The sequence below is a fragment of the Sitophilus oryzae genome, unplaced genomic scaffold (genome assembly GCF_002938485.1).
Source record: "Sitophilus oryzae breed Bouriz unplaced genomic scaffold, Soryzae_2.0 scaffold_358_pilon_pilon, whole genome shotgun sequence".
NCBI classification, from domain to species: Eukaryota; Metazoa; Arthropoda; class Insecta; order Coleoptera; family Curculionidae; genus Sitophilus; species Sitophilus oryzae.
This window is the reverse complement of record NW_022146927.1, coordinates 1773648-1789763: the sequence shown is the minus strand read 5'-3', so window position 1 is coordinate 1789763 and position 16116 is coordinate 1773648. Positions and strand designations below refer to the sequence as shown.

The 16116-nt window shown below is 34.5% G+C and overlaps 1 protein-coding gene across 1 annotated transcript in view; it reads left to right on the top strand.

Annotated features, from left to right (window-relative positions):
* The window catches only part of LOC115884843 (diacylglycerol kinase 1), a 126844-nt gene that overhangs the window by 91047 nt on the left and 19681 nt on the right, over positions 1 to 16116 (top strand). Inside the window, exons 5-6 of the mRNA XM_030903548.1 lie at positions 7538 to 7684; positions 10393 to 10554. Of these exons, the coding sequence (XP_030759408.1) occupies positions 7538 to 7684; positions 10393 to 10554 (309 nt within the window). The remainder of the gene's footprint in view (positions 1 to 7537; positions 7685 to 10392; positions 10555 to 16116) is intronic.

Below are 16116 nucleotides of genomic sequence, written 5' to 3'. Positions count from 1 at the left end.
ATTAATAAGATAATATTGCAACATAGGTAGTAGATTAAATTTACAAGAAAGAAAATCCAGAAAAGATCTAGTGGTTCTCAAAATTTGAGCAAAAAATCATTTTTTTTTAAATTTTCAAAGTAAAATAACTCCGTTATTTTGGACTTATTTGAAAAACGATAAAGAGAAATTAAACTAAAATACTTGCATTTATTTCTGGGACACCCTGTATATTTTTATTTCTATAATAATTATAATGACTTGGCGCTTGCACGACACCATAATTATAAAAGAATAATCTCAAAAAAAGAAATTAAAAAAAAATTAAAAAATAAAAAATTATTATTAAAAAAAGAAATTTAAAAGAAATCGTCTTGGATACTGGTTTTTATCAAAGCCCTGAGACTGTATGATGAGTTATAACTCAAGAAAAGGGGACACAATAGATTAGATAAATGGAGTAGAATGTTTAGTTAGCTATTGCTGACTATAATTATTATAAAAGGATAATCTACTAATTCGGTTACTAAGTAAATCTAAACAGTGCACTTAAGAATAAAGTATTTTAATTAGTAAAATGTTACAGTGCAATTGCCAAGTCATTATAATTATTATAGAAATAAAGATGTCCAATATATTGATACGGCTACTATAAATGCTGATAGATAAATAATTCGATAATTATATACTTAAAAACCTTGCCTCTGTTAGCTCCAAAAAACTCTCGATTAATGATTCATGTACATTTTCCTCGTAGTGGAAAGAACAACGAAATTAGGTCGATTTCCCGGTTTGACGCCCACGAAAAAAAACTTTTAATCACATTTTCCTTGTTTTGGCGAGGGTTCTATATCTCCCTTTACCCGAAATCGCAGAAAATCATCAACAGAATAATCCGGTTTTCCTTAAAGAGTTTTCTTAAGACTCTTCCTTTCACGATGCGTTCTTATTGTTTTAATTGTGTTTTCGATTTTTAATTTAGTTTAGTTTAGATTAATGATTGTTCCGTTTTGTTTTTAATATATTTATTCTTTTATAATAATTGAATAACAAATAATATTGTAATCGCAAAACATTCCAGATAATCATCAAAGGAACCGGAATAGGATCTTAATGGGCATGCTTCTACTATGTGCCGGATAGTTTGTCTGCCAGTGTTGCAGTCGCATTCTGGAGAAGCTGACTTTCCCCATTTAAACATAGAATCGGCACACCTCCCATGATTTGTCCTTATCCGGTTTAACGCAGACCATGTTCTACGTTGTATGTCAAAGCCTGGTGCGTTCTGAGTTATAGCCGGCATATTCCCGGCGTGGTCTGGTAACTCTGATTCCCATTCACATAATCCATGACTCCGTTAATTTAAAACCGTCCCGGTGTAAGCTGCTTGCGGTTGTTAATGTTGGACGTCTTGAACGAAGTCTGTTCCTAACCAGGTCATGGATATCCAAATGTATCGGCAGTTGCGGCATGTCAGTAATTTTAGTGTATTCTCTAAAAAGTGCATACTGCCTGCGTATATGTGGTGGAGGAATATTACTTAGAATAGGAAGCCATTGAGTGGGAGTTGATTTTATTGTATTTATTCCTTATATAATACGCATTGTGTTGTTCATTTGGACGTCCACCTTTCCTGTGTGAGAACTATTGAGCCACACCGGGGCACAGTACTCAGCAGTAGAGTAAACCAAACCCAGCGCAGAGGAGCGCAAGGTACTCGCGGATGATCTCCACGTGGTGCTGCATAATATATGGAGGATATTATTCCGAGTGTTGAGCTTAGCTGCAGTTTGTGTGAGGTGCTTCTTAAAGGACAAGGTCCTATCTAGTGTAATGCCTAAATATTTTGGGGTGTTGTTGTGGGACAGCCAGTTACCTTCAAACCTTATTTTAAGTTCTTGGTTTGCTAATTTATTATTAAGATGGAAACAACTAACTTCCGTCTTTACCGCGCTCGGTTGCAACCTCCACTGGCGGAAGTAGTTTCCCAGGGAATACAGGTCTTCTGCAAGAACAGCCTCTGTCTCCTCGAGGTTTTTATGTCTTGTAGCTATCGCCCAATCATCCGCATACCCAAATTTCCTAGCTGAAGTAGCAGGCATATCAGCGATATATAAATTAAACAGCCATGAAGCTAAGACAGAACCTTGTGGCAATCCGTTATTAAGTTTCATCTTTTTGCTTTCTTTCTCTCCCAGTTTTACCTGAAAGAGTCTATTTCGGAGCATATCGTCGATTAGGTTGACGGTCCTTCGGCAGGGGATTTCTTTAGCTAGCTTACAGATCAGTCCCTGTCTCCGAACTGTATCGTACGCCGCGGTCAAGTCAATAAAAGCAACTGATGTTTTTTCTTGGCGTTGTTACATCGAAGCAGGAGCTTCAATGTAAGTTGTTAGGGACAGAACCTGATTCACCCAGCTACGTCCAGGACGAAAGCCAGCTTGTTCAATCGGTATATTCTCTATTATCTTTGGGCTTAGTCTGTTGTAGATTAGTCTCTCCAGAAGCTTGTAGATTGTGCTCAGCAGTGCGATTGGGCGATAACTTTGTGGGTTGTCGTTAGGCTTACCAGGCTTTAAGATGGCAATGATTTTAGAGATTTTTAGTGACTGTGGAATAGTGCCTGTTTTAATTATGTCGGTGAAAAAGTGCATCAACCATCGCTTTGTAAATTCACCACAATTCAGAAGGAATTCCGAATGGATGCCGTCAAATCCCGGAGCTTTGCCAGCCTTAATATGTTGTAATGCAGCTAATACTTCTTCGAAGGTAAAAGGCTGGGAGTATGTTGTCTCCTCAGCACAGGATGATTTAAGTTGTTTTAATTGTCGCTTGATTTCGATTGTGTGTGCACGGTCCCGTGGTGCTCTTGAGGTATTAACAATATTAGAAGCGCTTTCGTTTGGAGTCACAGGAGTGTCCACTCTTGTTCTTTGATTATCTCCACCCAGTTTTCGTAATAATGCCCAAGCTTTTCTGTTGGATTTTGTAAAATCTAAATTTTCAACAGTTTCCGTCCACTTCTGGCGTCTCGCAGTGTTTAAACCGTGCAGAAGTTTGTCAGCTATTTCGCGGTCACCTGATTCTAGAAACTCCCTGTATAGCCTTTCGCTAGTCTCGCCCCATCCTGGGATGTACTCCTTTCTATAACCCCTAGGTATGGTTTTCTTGGCGGTGCTAATGATAGCACCAGCAAACATTTCATAATTTCTCCCTAGAGGGGGGATCCAACCTAAGCATTTGTCGAGATTATTGGAGAATGTTTCCCAATTTGCTTTATTGAAGTTCCATCTCGAGCGGGGAAAAGATTTTAGTAAAGGGATACTCAACCCAATTTCTATTAACACAGGGCGATGTTGGCTATGTGGAAAATCATCCAGGACAGTTCGTGTAGTTGGAAGCGGATGTTCATTGCTGTCTGAAGAAACGAAACACAAATCTGGGTTATAATCCTGTCTCCATGCTGCAGACTTAAAAGTACCGGGATCTTTAGCGTTAAATACGAGGTATAGGTTGTGCTCGTCTGACCAGTCCATGAGGCTTTCGCCATTCAAATCATTTTCCCTGTATTTCCATTTGGTGTGGTGGCTGTTGAAATCTCCTATGTATACAGCTGGGTGAAGGAAAGGCTGGATGACATGCTGTGGCCATGGGGCAGTGGGAGGTTTATAAATATTGCACACTGTGATCTCGCCAACTTGAATGGTAATTTCATGGATATTGTTACTTGTAGAAGCACGCTTCAGAGTTGCATTTTCAATTGTGTTCCGAATGTAAGTGGCAGTACCATAAGATCTATTATAAGTGGCTCCTATAACCTCATACCCAGGAATCCTTGCTCTTGAACGGAGTTCATCCTCAGTTTCCATGTGAGTTTCCTGGATTGCCAATACGTCGACATCGTAGTCAATTAAAATCTTGTGAAGGGTCATTGTGTCATTTTGCTCGACTAATCTCCTCCACATTCAACTGGCAGACTCGGATGCTAGGTCCAAGTTTTTTAGCCACATAGTCCTCATAAGGACTAGGCATTTTTCCATGTGTTTGTACCATAGTGATTGAATTGACCAAGAGATCCAGATAGGATTGTTTGGTCGCCAGTTGTGCTAGTTCGTTTAGTTTGCGTCTATAATTAGACGCTATCCAGGGTGTACCACGAGGAGGCGAACTAGCATTACACCCCATTTGCGATTACATATTCCTATTCTATTTTGCTCTCGGTTGTTCTGCTTCCCAAGTGGAAACTAATTTAAACAACGTTCTAAGACATTTGAAACTTCTCAGGACTTACGACCGAGAAAAATCAAAGATTGGAGTACGTGTTGTGCGACTCAATTTGACCGCATTTTCAAGCTCCAGAAGAGAGCTGTTCGATATTCACTGGGACTAAACAGCAGAACTCGTTGCCAGGACTTTTTTAAAAAATTAATAATATTAACTCTTCCTTCCTTATTTATATTTGAATCCGTTTGCCTAATACGTAAGCATGTATCAGCTTCTCAAGAAAGGCCATCTCACACTTATCCACTCAGGAACGCGGAGCAAGATCTTTATCTACCTACCCCACGCTCAGAGTTAGTTAAAAGTTCAATATTATACAACTCGAAAAAAATGCACAATCACCTGCCATTTGAAATCAAATCCATAACATCATTTTCTTCATTTCGCAAAGCATTGAAATCTTATTTACTAGACAAGGCTTTCTACGCCGTAAATGACTTATATTTTGATAATCGAATTTGATCTTGTAAACACTGGTCTAATGTTTGCTATTACTATATTTACCAATGACATCGAAATAAATTTATCTAGAGGTCATTGATATTTACTATAAACTTACTAAATTATTTTTGGATCTTATTTTTATTTTTTTTATTTTTTGACATTTTAAACATTTATAAATGTTTATTTTAAACCATAAGACTGACAATGTTATTTGTAAAATGTTTTGTATTCTCTTGTGTTTGTTTACTTTGTTTGTTTATTTTACCTTTGTCTACAAATTGTAAAATTATTTGACAATAAAGGCATTTATTTATAAACTTTAGAACGACTGATATCGAAGTTGGAGTCGCGGTGATTAATTTCCCTCCTCCCCTGCAATCTGCAATCTGCAAGTCCATAAACCTTCTATCTACCGATTTTAATATCTACGGAACGATCCATCCATTCAATTAGATTCAGTATAGTATTTACGAACGACCCTAAATCGCGCCAATAACTTTGGGAAAATTCGAGAAAACGGTCGTTACAATGAAAATTTACCGCCCTGCGGCTCAAATGGAAAAGCGGCTTTCCCAGGATCCAATACCAATACGGGTCATTCCCTAATAACTGTGATTTTTAATGTCCTCTGTACTATCAAACTTGTGTATGTTTGGGTACCAAAACAAAAACAAAACAAACAAACGCTTTATTGTACAAAAAGCCAAAACAGCTTCATCGACAAAGCAAAACAAAAAAGCACAAAAACAAATATACAAATAAACAAATAAAAATGTCATACAATACAAATCAATTCAAAAAAAAAATTACGTCATAAAATTACAAATAAAACATATATGGACATTGCAGAACACAGGCGTGTCTAGAAAATTTTACAAAAGGAAAACTGTAAATGGATAAACTAATGTTATATATTATAAAATCAAGAGTTATAAAATATTAAATATTAAATACTAGACCTTTAACCAGTGTGTGAGATTATCAAAATTGTAAAATTCAAAATTGTTCATGATTAAACATCAACAAAAAAGTCGTTTACCGCATATGGGGCTCTCTCCAGTATGTATGATTTCAGAGCTTTGCGAAATGCGGGAAAGAATGAAAGTGACTTGATATTCGAAGGCAAATGATTGTACATTTTCTTGGCATTGTACAGTATTGAGCCCTTAACTAGTTCTGAGCTCGGGGTTGGCAGATAAATATCGTGCTCCGCATTCCTAAGTGGATAGTTGTGAGAAGGCCTCTCCGGAATAGAGCATATGTGCTTGCGGATTAAGCAAACGGATTCAAAAATGAATAAGGAAGGAAGAGTCAGTATTTTGAAATTTTTAAAGAAATTCTGGCAGTGAGTTCTACTGTTTTAGTCCCAATAAGTATCGAACTGCTCTCTTTTGAAGTTTGAAAATACGATCAAATTTTGTCGCGCAGCAAGTACCCCAGAATGGAAGGGCATAACGAAGATGCGACTCAAAAGGGCATAATAGACCATTCTAGAGGTTGATGAGTTAAGTTCCTTAGAAACTGATCTTAGCGCAAAACAGGCAGAGCTTAGTTTCTTTGATAAGGCTTCGATGTGCAAGTCCCATTTTAACGAGTTGTCTACAACAAGTCCTAAGAATCTCACAGAGTCCACGACGTCAATAGTGGTGTTATTAAGTACAAAAGGTTGTGTAGTACTTTTATATGACAAAACTTTAGTTTTTGAAAGGTTGAGGCATAGGAGATTAGAATCGCACCAAGATTTAATGGTGCGTAAGTCACTGGATATAGTACTATATAGTGCCGTAACATCTTGGCCGCTCCAAGTGAAACTAGTGTCGTCCGCAAAGAGGCAGATTTTACCGCTAATGTCTAGACTTGCAATGTCGTTGATAAACACCAGAAATAAAATAGGGCCAAGTACTGAACCCTGAGGGACACCTGCCCAGCCACGTTGAAATATCCGTTCCCCATAGATCACCGAAGTTAAGCAACTTTAGACGATGCGAGTGGATGGAGGGGTGACCGCCTCGAAACTGTGTTGTGCTGTTGTTCCATGGCAAGACGTTTTAACTGTCTTAGCTTGAAATGGCTTGAATCTATTAAGGTATTCATTGAGGAAACATTGTCCTGCTAAACACCCCGTAGCAAGGTAAATCAAGGAAAATATTTGATTTTTCTCAGTCGTAAGAAGAAGAAAATACTTTATTTTTTTTAAATGTGGTTACCATGATATATATTTTTTGGGGACTTGCTTGTAACTTGAATTAAAATTTTCTACACTTTTGTTATAGATTGAACAAAAAAAAACATCAAAAAGGTGACATTCTATACAGAATCGCTCATATATATCGTTGCATTTCTCTGTAGCAAATCGATTTTCGTAAAATTTCCATATTTTACTGCGTTCCTTGAGGAAATGCATTTCCCATCGTTTACTTTCCAGAAATATTGCCCAGAAGCGATTGAGATATTATCGAACCACTTATAAAAGCTATTAAAGAATATTGTAGGCTTTTATCGAGACTATCGATGATAGCTTTGGTAGTATCTACAATGATTGTAGATTGTACTGATTTCAAAACGGTTTTAACGGTTCTGGGCTTTCAGAAGTAATTAGGGTTCCGTACCTCAAAAGGTAAAAGTATTAAAGTGTATTTTCCGTTGACCTAGAACTATGAAATTTGGTAACTAAGACCGTCTTATACTACAAGTATAGCAAAAATATTGACAGGCTATATTAAATGTTTCTATACATTTTTATAAACCATCTATATTTTAGTTACTGACAGGGATTTTATTTCTAGTTTTTTCAGGATAGTATCATTATAAGAGACATTATTTTTTGTTCTAGGTTCGACGCCAAACGTCAACGCTTTGACAGATCTGAGCAATCTGACAGAGAAGCCGAAATCTTTCGTGGAGCGGATACAGGGTCTCGGAGAATCGCTTCTAGGTCACCACAGATCGGATAGCGATTGTTCTACCAGAGGCAAATCAGGTAACAATTAATCAGTGACAAAAGAAGTAATAATAAAGTAAAGAATACAAGGACTAATTACACCTTTTAAAAGCAAAAATCAAATATATTATAAGAATATATTGCTAGTACCGCATTTACACAATGAGTGGAAAGAACTCCAACTGAAACCAAAGAAAAGAAATAGGAATATCAATCTCGCATAAGTCTAACCTTTTGGGTCAACAGTATTTTCGTTCGCACTAGCAATATATTCTTATAATATATTTGGCAAAAATTAATACTTTGTGATATTCGATTTTTTTTTCTATAACCTACTATTACCCTGCGAATCACCCTATATAAATTTCTGGACAGAAACAATGTCTATTTTCCGAATTTTTCCACTTCAGTTCCGGTCGTTCGCATATATACGACTGACTATTTTCAATTTGCTACATCGTTAGTTTCAATGACATCGAGCATCGGCGGAACAACAACAAAAACGACGAAAAAAATCCCAAACGCCAGATAGATAGAAAAGTCTGACTTTTCCTGATTAAGCCGCCAAATTGGAGTTTGTTGTGTTGTTTTTCCGATAGGTCAAACCGATGAACGGACAGCAGATCGATGGGGAATCGCGTTAAATGCGTCCATTCGGTATTTTTCAGCGAAAAATTTCCCGACAGAATGTTAGAGATGTCCTATTTTAGCGAGAAAAATCGATAAATTGTTGTTTGGACAGTTTTCTATAACTTTATTAAGGAAATCCGTGAATTTTAGGAATATTTGCACCTCTTGGCAACGTTGCCTTACTAATAAGCGTTGTTGAGAAAGAGAAGGCTCACGGTATATATGACTCCTATTTCTAGAAGGCGCCACCTACATGTGTTTTAACTGTTTTGAAGGGTAATAACTTTTCGTCCGTACCTGTATAAAACTACTGAGTAAAAAAATATACATTTACATGATATTTTACGTAAAAAATGTCTCTTGGTAAAAATCGCTACGAGCAACCGTTCTCAAGATATTTAGAATGGAAATAGTCAATATATGTCATTATTTGACAAAAAATAAATTTTATTATTTCTTCGAAAAAATTATGATAAAACAGTTTCTGTTGAACTTTTGGCACAAAAATATTTCAAATTTATGATTTCAGTCTAATAACTATTTAGTCAACATGTTTAATTTATGTGATATGATTTTTATGACAGGTATTGATAATTTAGATTCCAAATATTTCGAGAACCATTACTCGTAACAATTTTTACCAAGAAACCTTTTTTTACGTAAAAAACGTCATAAATATATATTTTTTCACTGAGTAATTTTATAGAGGTACGGACAAAAATTTATAATTCCCCAAACTAGTTAAAAAATACGTAGGTGGCTCCCTCTACAAGTAGGAATCATATTGACATCAAAATCAAATTTCTTATGTCAAAAAACTCCCAGACACCAATTTTTATCCAAATATTGACATTACTTCAGAAATTATTTGGAAAATATCGATATAAAAATGAAACTTCTACACCCTGTATCTCCGAAACTGAGCATTTTAGGACATACATTTATACAAACTTTTTTACTTATTTTTATCTGCAGAATATGCTGCCGAAGTTTCCGGAATACAGTTCGGACCACCCTGAATGCTCTAGCTTTATAATAATATTACTTGTATGAATACGAGTATATGAAACATGGCTTAAATAATCTAGGATACTGTTCAGTATTCAATTTTACGTCTATACGTCAATGTTTTTTTAAAATATCGATACCGAAATATATCGATTTTTTATAACACATATTTTTGAACATCTCTACCTCTGTGGTCCGCTTTAATTTTGTTATTTTTCGTTTTCCCCGACTATTTTTCGAGGTTTCTCTCACAGGAAGGTTTTCCGGACTATTACGGAGAAACTCCAACCAGATTTTCCCGGTTTTCCTTTACCGGATATCATCGGAAAATCTCTTTACACCTGCAGCTGTCGCACACGATGCAAATCAAAAGAGAATAAATATAGTTTGACGCGGAATAACGTTTGATGTAGAGTTTCTTCTATTCTCCTACGTTCAATCCCACATTAAACGTACGTAAAATCAGAGAAATAAGTAAACCTAGAGGCAGTAACAGCCGTACAACGTTAGAATTAAGTATTTTTCAATTGTAATAAATATTTCTGGTTTATGAGTATAGTTTTTGCATTGTTTGTATATTTTATTTTTGTAACTTCAAATTAAAGACTTTAAAATCACTTTATTGTGTCGGTAAAAAATGAAAAGAGAATGGGACACCCTGTACACCCGGCGCAGCGCAAAATGTACCTGGTAAACCGATAAACGCGTTGCAAACAACTGCTTTAAAAGAATATTCTTTAATTTATAATCCTACTGGCGCCTCTATATTCTCTTATTTCTCTGAAATTTATGACATAAACCTATTTGAATTTAATTTATCTAAATCTAGATAAACAGAAATTCGATTCCATATCTCTCAAACAAATCATTAATTTAACCGACTCTATCAATATATATCTCGAGGTTTATCATTTTATCAACATTATTCAAAACTTGAATTGATTAATATTTAATCATGTAGTTAATTCTATGTATAGTATATTTCATGTAACATTTTCCATTCTTACAGATGAAATCACGTACACACTGAACGTGTAAAACGCTTATAAACATTTTAAAACGAAATAAGTCTCGCAATTTATACTATAGAATATTTGTGTTGTTTTTAGGTACTGTCCATCCCATGTTGACCATCACGCATACGTCATACTCCTGTCACGAAGTGGTGGGGAAGAAAAGCACAGACTCCAGTCCATCTCATAGTCAGATCTCAAGGAACTCATCGAAGAAGTCCAACAATTCACTGTTAATCAACAACGGAAAACTAGAAGGTAAAAATATTAATTTATTTTACTAAAAATATCAAACTCCAGGCTTAAAAATATCCCATAATACTAATAAGAGAATTTATATCTAAATTCTGTCAAACGAGAGAATCTATAAGGTTACACAGTGGCGGTTTAACCATGAGATCAAATGGTCAATGCCCCCCCAAAAAAAATCAGGAAAAAACTAGAAAAACTTATTTAAATTAAACGATAGTTTTACATTTTTTAAATAAAGTTAGAACGACACTGATAAACCGGAATTTAAGTCGGCCATATTTGAGGCCCATCGCGGTGTACCTAAGATTTTTCTTCCTTAGTCTTCTTATTCAAAGCATCCATTTTAATTCATGTACGCAGTAGGCCCACGTTGGGCGCTAAAAAATAAGTGTGTAACATTTTTTTTGTTACATCCTGCGAACGGCCATATTTGAGGCCCATCGCGGTGTACCTAAGATTTTTCTTCCTTAGTCTTCTTATTCAAAGCATCCATTTTAATTCATGTACGCAGTAGGCCCACGTTGGGCGCTAAAAAATAAGTGTGTAACATTTTTTTTGCTACATCCTGCGAACGGCTACATTTTGCTGATAGAGATGAAGCCATGTGTAGATTTTATCAATCTGAAGAAGAATTGACAGAACACATTCTATGTCGGTTCTTTGTACTTGGCAATAATAGGCCATTGACAAAGACCTATATGGAGGGGTCATTATCCAAGTTGCTAGACCTTTTGAAAAGGATGGGACTGGAGAATGTAACCTAAAGATCAGAAGATGACTCCAATATTTTAGTCTATCCTAGGCCTCTTCGTAAAAAAAAGTCGACGATGTGCATTTATCGAGGAGCCGTCACTGTCTAGGACAGTTTATTTTTAATTTTTAAGTGCTTATTTTAGAAACATCTTTTCCAAGAGGGGAGATTGCCACAGACTAAATTTAGCTAACCTTATTGGCGATTACGACGTTAAAAACTCGCCTACGAAAAAGTGGACGGTAAGCTAAAAAAGTACGGAAAACTTTATAAAATAACCCCTGACTACTACTACGTCACTAATCCACCCTTAGGAGGCAGCCTCCTTGCCCTTAGCGTTTCATCCACTTCTTCCCGGGCTCCTTCGAGCAAACATAACCTAAATCCGATAAACTCACCCCGCCAGCCAGATAGAAAACGAAAAAAAAAACGCCACGGAAGCGCTAACGGCCAGAGGCGACTCGTTCCGGCATTTTGAAAGGGGACGGGGAATTAATGTTATTTATTTCTTACTGAATTATTCTTAGCCTTCTATGGTAATCGCAAAACAATTTCCGATGCACGTGATCAACTTTGAGTGACAAGCGATGGCGACAGCGCTGCCAGATTGTGATGGATTTATGAGATGAATCTTAATTTAAAAGTGACAAACAATATATATTTATTATATTATTTTTTAAAGACTTTTAAGTATTTTATTTTTAATTTAATAACTAATATTTTAGTAATCAATTGATTTATTATTTTACTTAGTACATTTTGGCAAAGAATAGTCCATTATGAAGATTATTCTAAGCGTTATTATGGGTTATTTATTTATTTATTTATTGATGTACATCTTACAACGCTATAAGTGGTAATAACAAGTAAGAGGGTGTTATTAATGCATAAACTAATAATTACAGAATTTAATAAACTAACTTTGAAAGTGGTATAATGTGTTTATCAATCAAACTTACTTCTCTGACTGCAGTCAAGGGTAATAAAGGATCTTTATTATCACGTTCTCGTTCAAAATAGTTTATCAGGGAAGCTACAAGCTTTTTGCTTCGACTGTTTAAATGCTTCGGCATATTTTCAACATACAATTTCAAGAAATGCAATACAAAAACTCGAAAATTTAGTTCTTAAAAGAACTGTTTGTGTTTAAGAGTGCAATTTTTAAAAAAATACTACGAAAATAGGCAAAAAAAAGAGAATTGCTCACAACAATTCAACAACAACACTATATTATACAAAATAATGACTGACATTAGGATAATTGTCAAATAATTAACACTGAATCAAAAGTCGACATAAATATAATGAAAAAGTTCATTAATATAATGAATTAAATCATTAATTTTGAGCCGATGAACGATTTCATTGGCACAATAAAAAGTAATTCATTAACTCTATGAACTTTAAGTTCATTAAATCAATGAACAGTGTTCATTAATTTGAAGAACACATTCATTGGTACAATGAACAGATTTCATTAATACAATGAAATAATTTCATTGTATTAATGATACGGTATCATAATAATTATATGAAATAATTTCATTGTATTAATGAACCGTTATCATTAATACAATGAAATAATTTCATTGTATTAATGAAATCTGTTCATTGTACCAATGAATGTGTTCTTCAAATTAATGAACACTGATCATTGATTTAATGAACTTAAAGTTCATAGAGTTAATGAATTACTTTTTATTGTGCCAATGAAATCGTTCATCGGCTCAAAATTAATGATTTAATTCATTATATTAATGAACTTTTTCATTATATTTATGTCGACTTTTGGTTCAGTAATTCATTAACTCTATGAACTTTAAGTTCATTAATTTGAAGAACACATTCATTGGTACAATGAACAGATTTCATTAATACAATGAAATAATTTCATAACCTATTTAGTTATACATTTAAAAGTCGACACTATTAGTAACTCTTGTTACACCGTATAATCGATGATGAAGATCGCTGTCATTGATATGAAATGTCATTGGTAGTCATTTCCCAGCCAACTACCTGATATAATTCTACTGTAAATAGATTTCCATTTGAACAAGCCCTTAGCTACAAAGGTAACAAAATTACTAATAGTGCCGACTTACTTACGAGCACAGTAAATTTTTCCATTAGGGATTATTAATAAAAAACAAGTGCAATAAACTAATAATAATTTATTAAACTCGATATAGCATATACAAATTAAAAATTAAAAAATCGAATCGGCGAAGGGTATAGTAATGTTATTATTAATTTTAGGGTAAATTATCATAAGAAAATTAATTTACCAGTCGATATCCTGAGGGATTTCTATAAAAAGACCATTTTTTCATTATATTAGCTGTATCCTTAGATTTGATAACATCTAGACGAATTTGCAACAGGCTTTCCAAGTCGCATCAAGTGGGTCCGATGTTAAATTGTCGAATTTGAGGGCTTGAAGGCAGGTCTCAACATCTTCTTCCGGTTCTAAAAGACGTATATCAAAATAATTAAAATTCCAAATATTAAAAGAACATTCGAATTTACCATACTCAGTTCCATGCCTCGACTTTTGTTACTATGTTTTTCTTCTTTTTGTTTTTTATCTTTTGAAACATATTTGGAAACCGCTGTTTTAATGAATACCCACACCAGAGATCTCACACAGCGGAATTTGATTTGACAACACAACAAATTAATTACAATACGATAGGACTTTTGTTTAAAATATTTAAAATATTGAAGAGAACACTTACCGCTCTAATGAAACTAAAGCTTCACTGAATAACTCAACCACACAGACGTTATTAAAGTACCAAAGTAACCGACCAACATGGCGGACATTTAAGCCCTAATATTTTATTCTTGATATTAATAACCGCGTACATTAATATAATGTAGTGTGTTCGTTGTATTAATAACATTGTTCATTGTCATAATGATTTAGTACATTAATATAATGAATATGTGTTTATTAAAGTTTCAGCACTAAAATAAAGAACGCGTTTATTGGGACAATGAACGCGTTCATTATATTAATGAAAATCTTACATTAATTTAATAACCAGATTTTCATTATATTGATGAAATTAGATTCATAGTATTAATAAATCGGACATCGATCTATGATTAACAAATCATTATATTTATGAAAAAACTCATTGTCCCAATGAAACAACAGTTAATAATCAAGGTTCATTAACATTATGAACAATATTTTTTTCAGTGTAGGACAACATTGCTGAACACGGCGCAATGTGACCAACATAGCGATAATAAAATTCGGTTTAAACTAATTTTTGCAGCTTTAATCTAAATAAAATATCTGTTACAATCATTTGCTCTATAAAATAAAATGAAGAGCTGCTCGGTATCTTAAATTATACAACATATTAATGTCAATGTCGATATGATTGATGACGTGCATCGGAAAATGTTTTGCGATTACAATATTATGTTTTATCCCTTTACATCCACCCTAACGCGTGACAGTCTTCCTTACTGCCATTCCTCACTCCCTTCAAGCCCTCTGTTTCTGCCCTCCCACTCACACTATCTGTCCTTTGATTTCCTCGGAAATTCCAGCGCTGTATCCCTATATATCCCTTCCTTAGTCCCCATCCTGCCTCCCCCTTCAATCCCTTTATTCTATATATCTCTCCGCATCCGGGAATAATCCGGGAAACGCACGGTATGCGTCCGCAAATAGATTTTCTAGGGCGGATATCAATCGGACACGTATGGGCGTACCATTAACATGTGAAGATTGCGCAATTTCCCAACTAATGTATGGTTTGTCCAACGAGTGGGGGAAAATTTCGATAGACTACATCAAAAAATGACAGAAAATAAAATTACATGTTGTGATATTTCGAAAAAACGTTAATTATTTTGATATACCGGGTGAGTCTCAAAAGTGGCTCACCCCTATAACTTTTTTATGTTTTAAGATTAAAAAAAAACGATATTTGGTATGTTAATACATGACATAAACTAGGATTGATTGACGTATTCAATTCTTTTTGGTCACTTCCTGTTTCCCCGCAAATTACTACAACTTTTGATTTTTAAAAGGCACCCTCGGTATTTTTTAACTTGGCTGTGTTAAAAACATACATTTTTAAACCCTATAACAGGAAATCACTGCTAACCATATAACCGGAAATCACTGTTAACCCTATAACCGGAAATCACTGCTAACCATATAACCGGAAATCACTGTTAACCCTATAACCGGAAATCACTGCTAACCATATAACCGGAAATCACTGTTAACTCTATAACCGGAAATCACTGCTAACCCTATAACCGGAAATCACTACTAACCCTATAACCGGAAATCACTGCTAACTCTATAACCGGAAATCACTGCTAACCCTATAACCGGAAATCACAGTTGACATATGATATGTCATTCCATTCAAAGTGTCATTTTCTATCGAATAAAGTAACAAAATATCGAGGGTGTCATTTAAAAATCAAAAGTTGTAGTCATTTCTGGTGAAACAGGAATAAATTCAGAAACTCAGAAAGATAGTAAAAAGATATTTTAATGTATTTTTTTCGCGAGTATGCCGATTTTTTATCTGAAATTTTTTTAAATCATCAATTTTGACAGATACGACGCCATCTTCATTTTTTAAAATGGAAACTCCCTCATATTTTAGCATCTTCCGGTAGACATATTTTAGCTAATTTTAAAAATATATTGTATAATAAATGTTTAATATAATAAATAATTTAAAAAAAATCAGATAAAAAATCGACATACTCGCGAAAAAATACTCTAAAATATCTTTTTACTATCTTAAAATAGGAAACAAGAAAATTTTAAA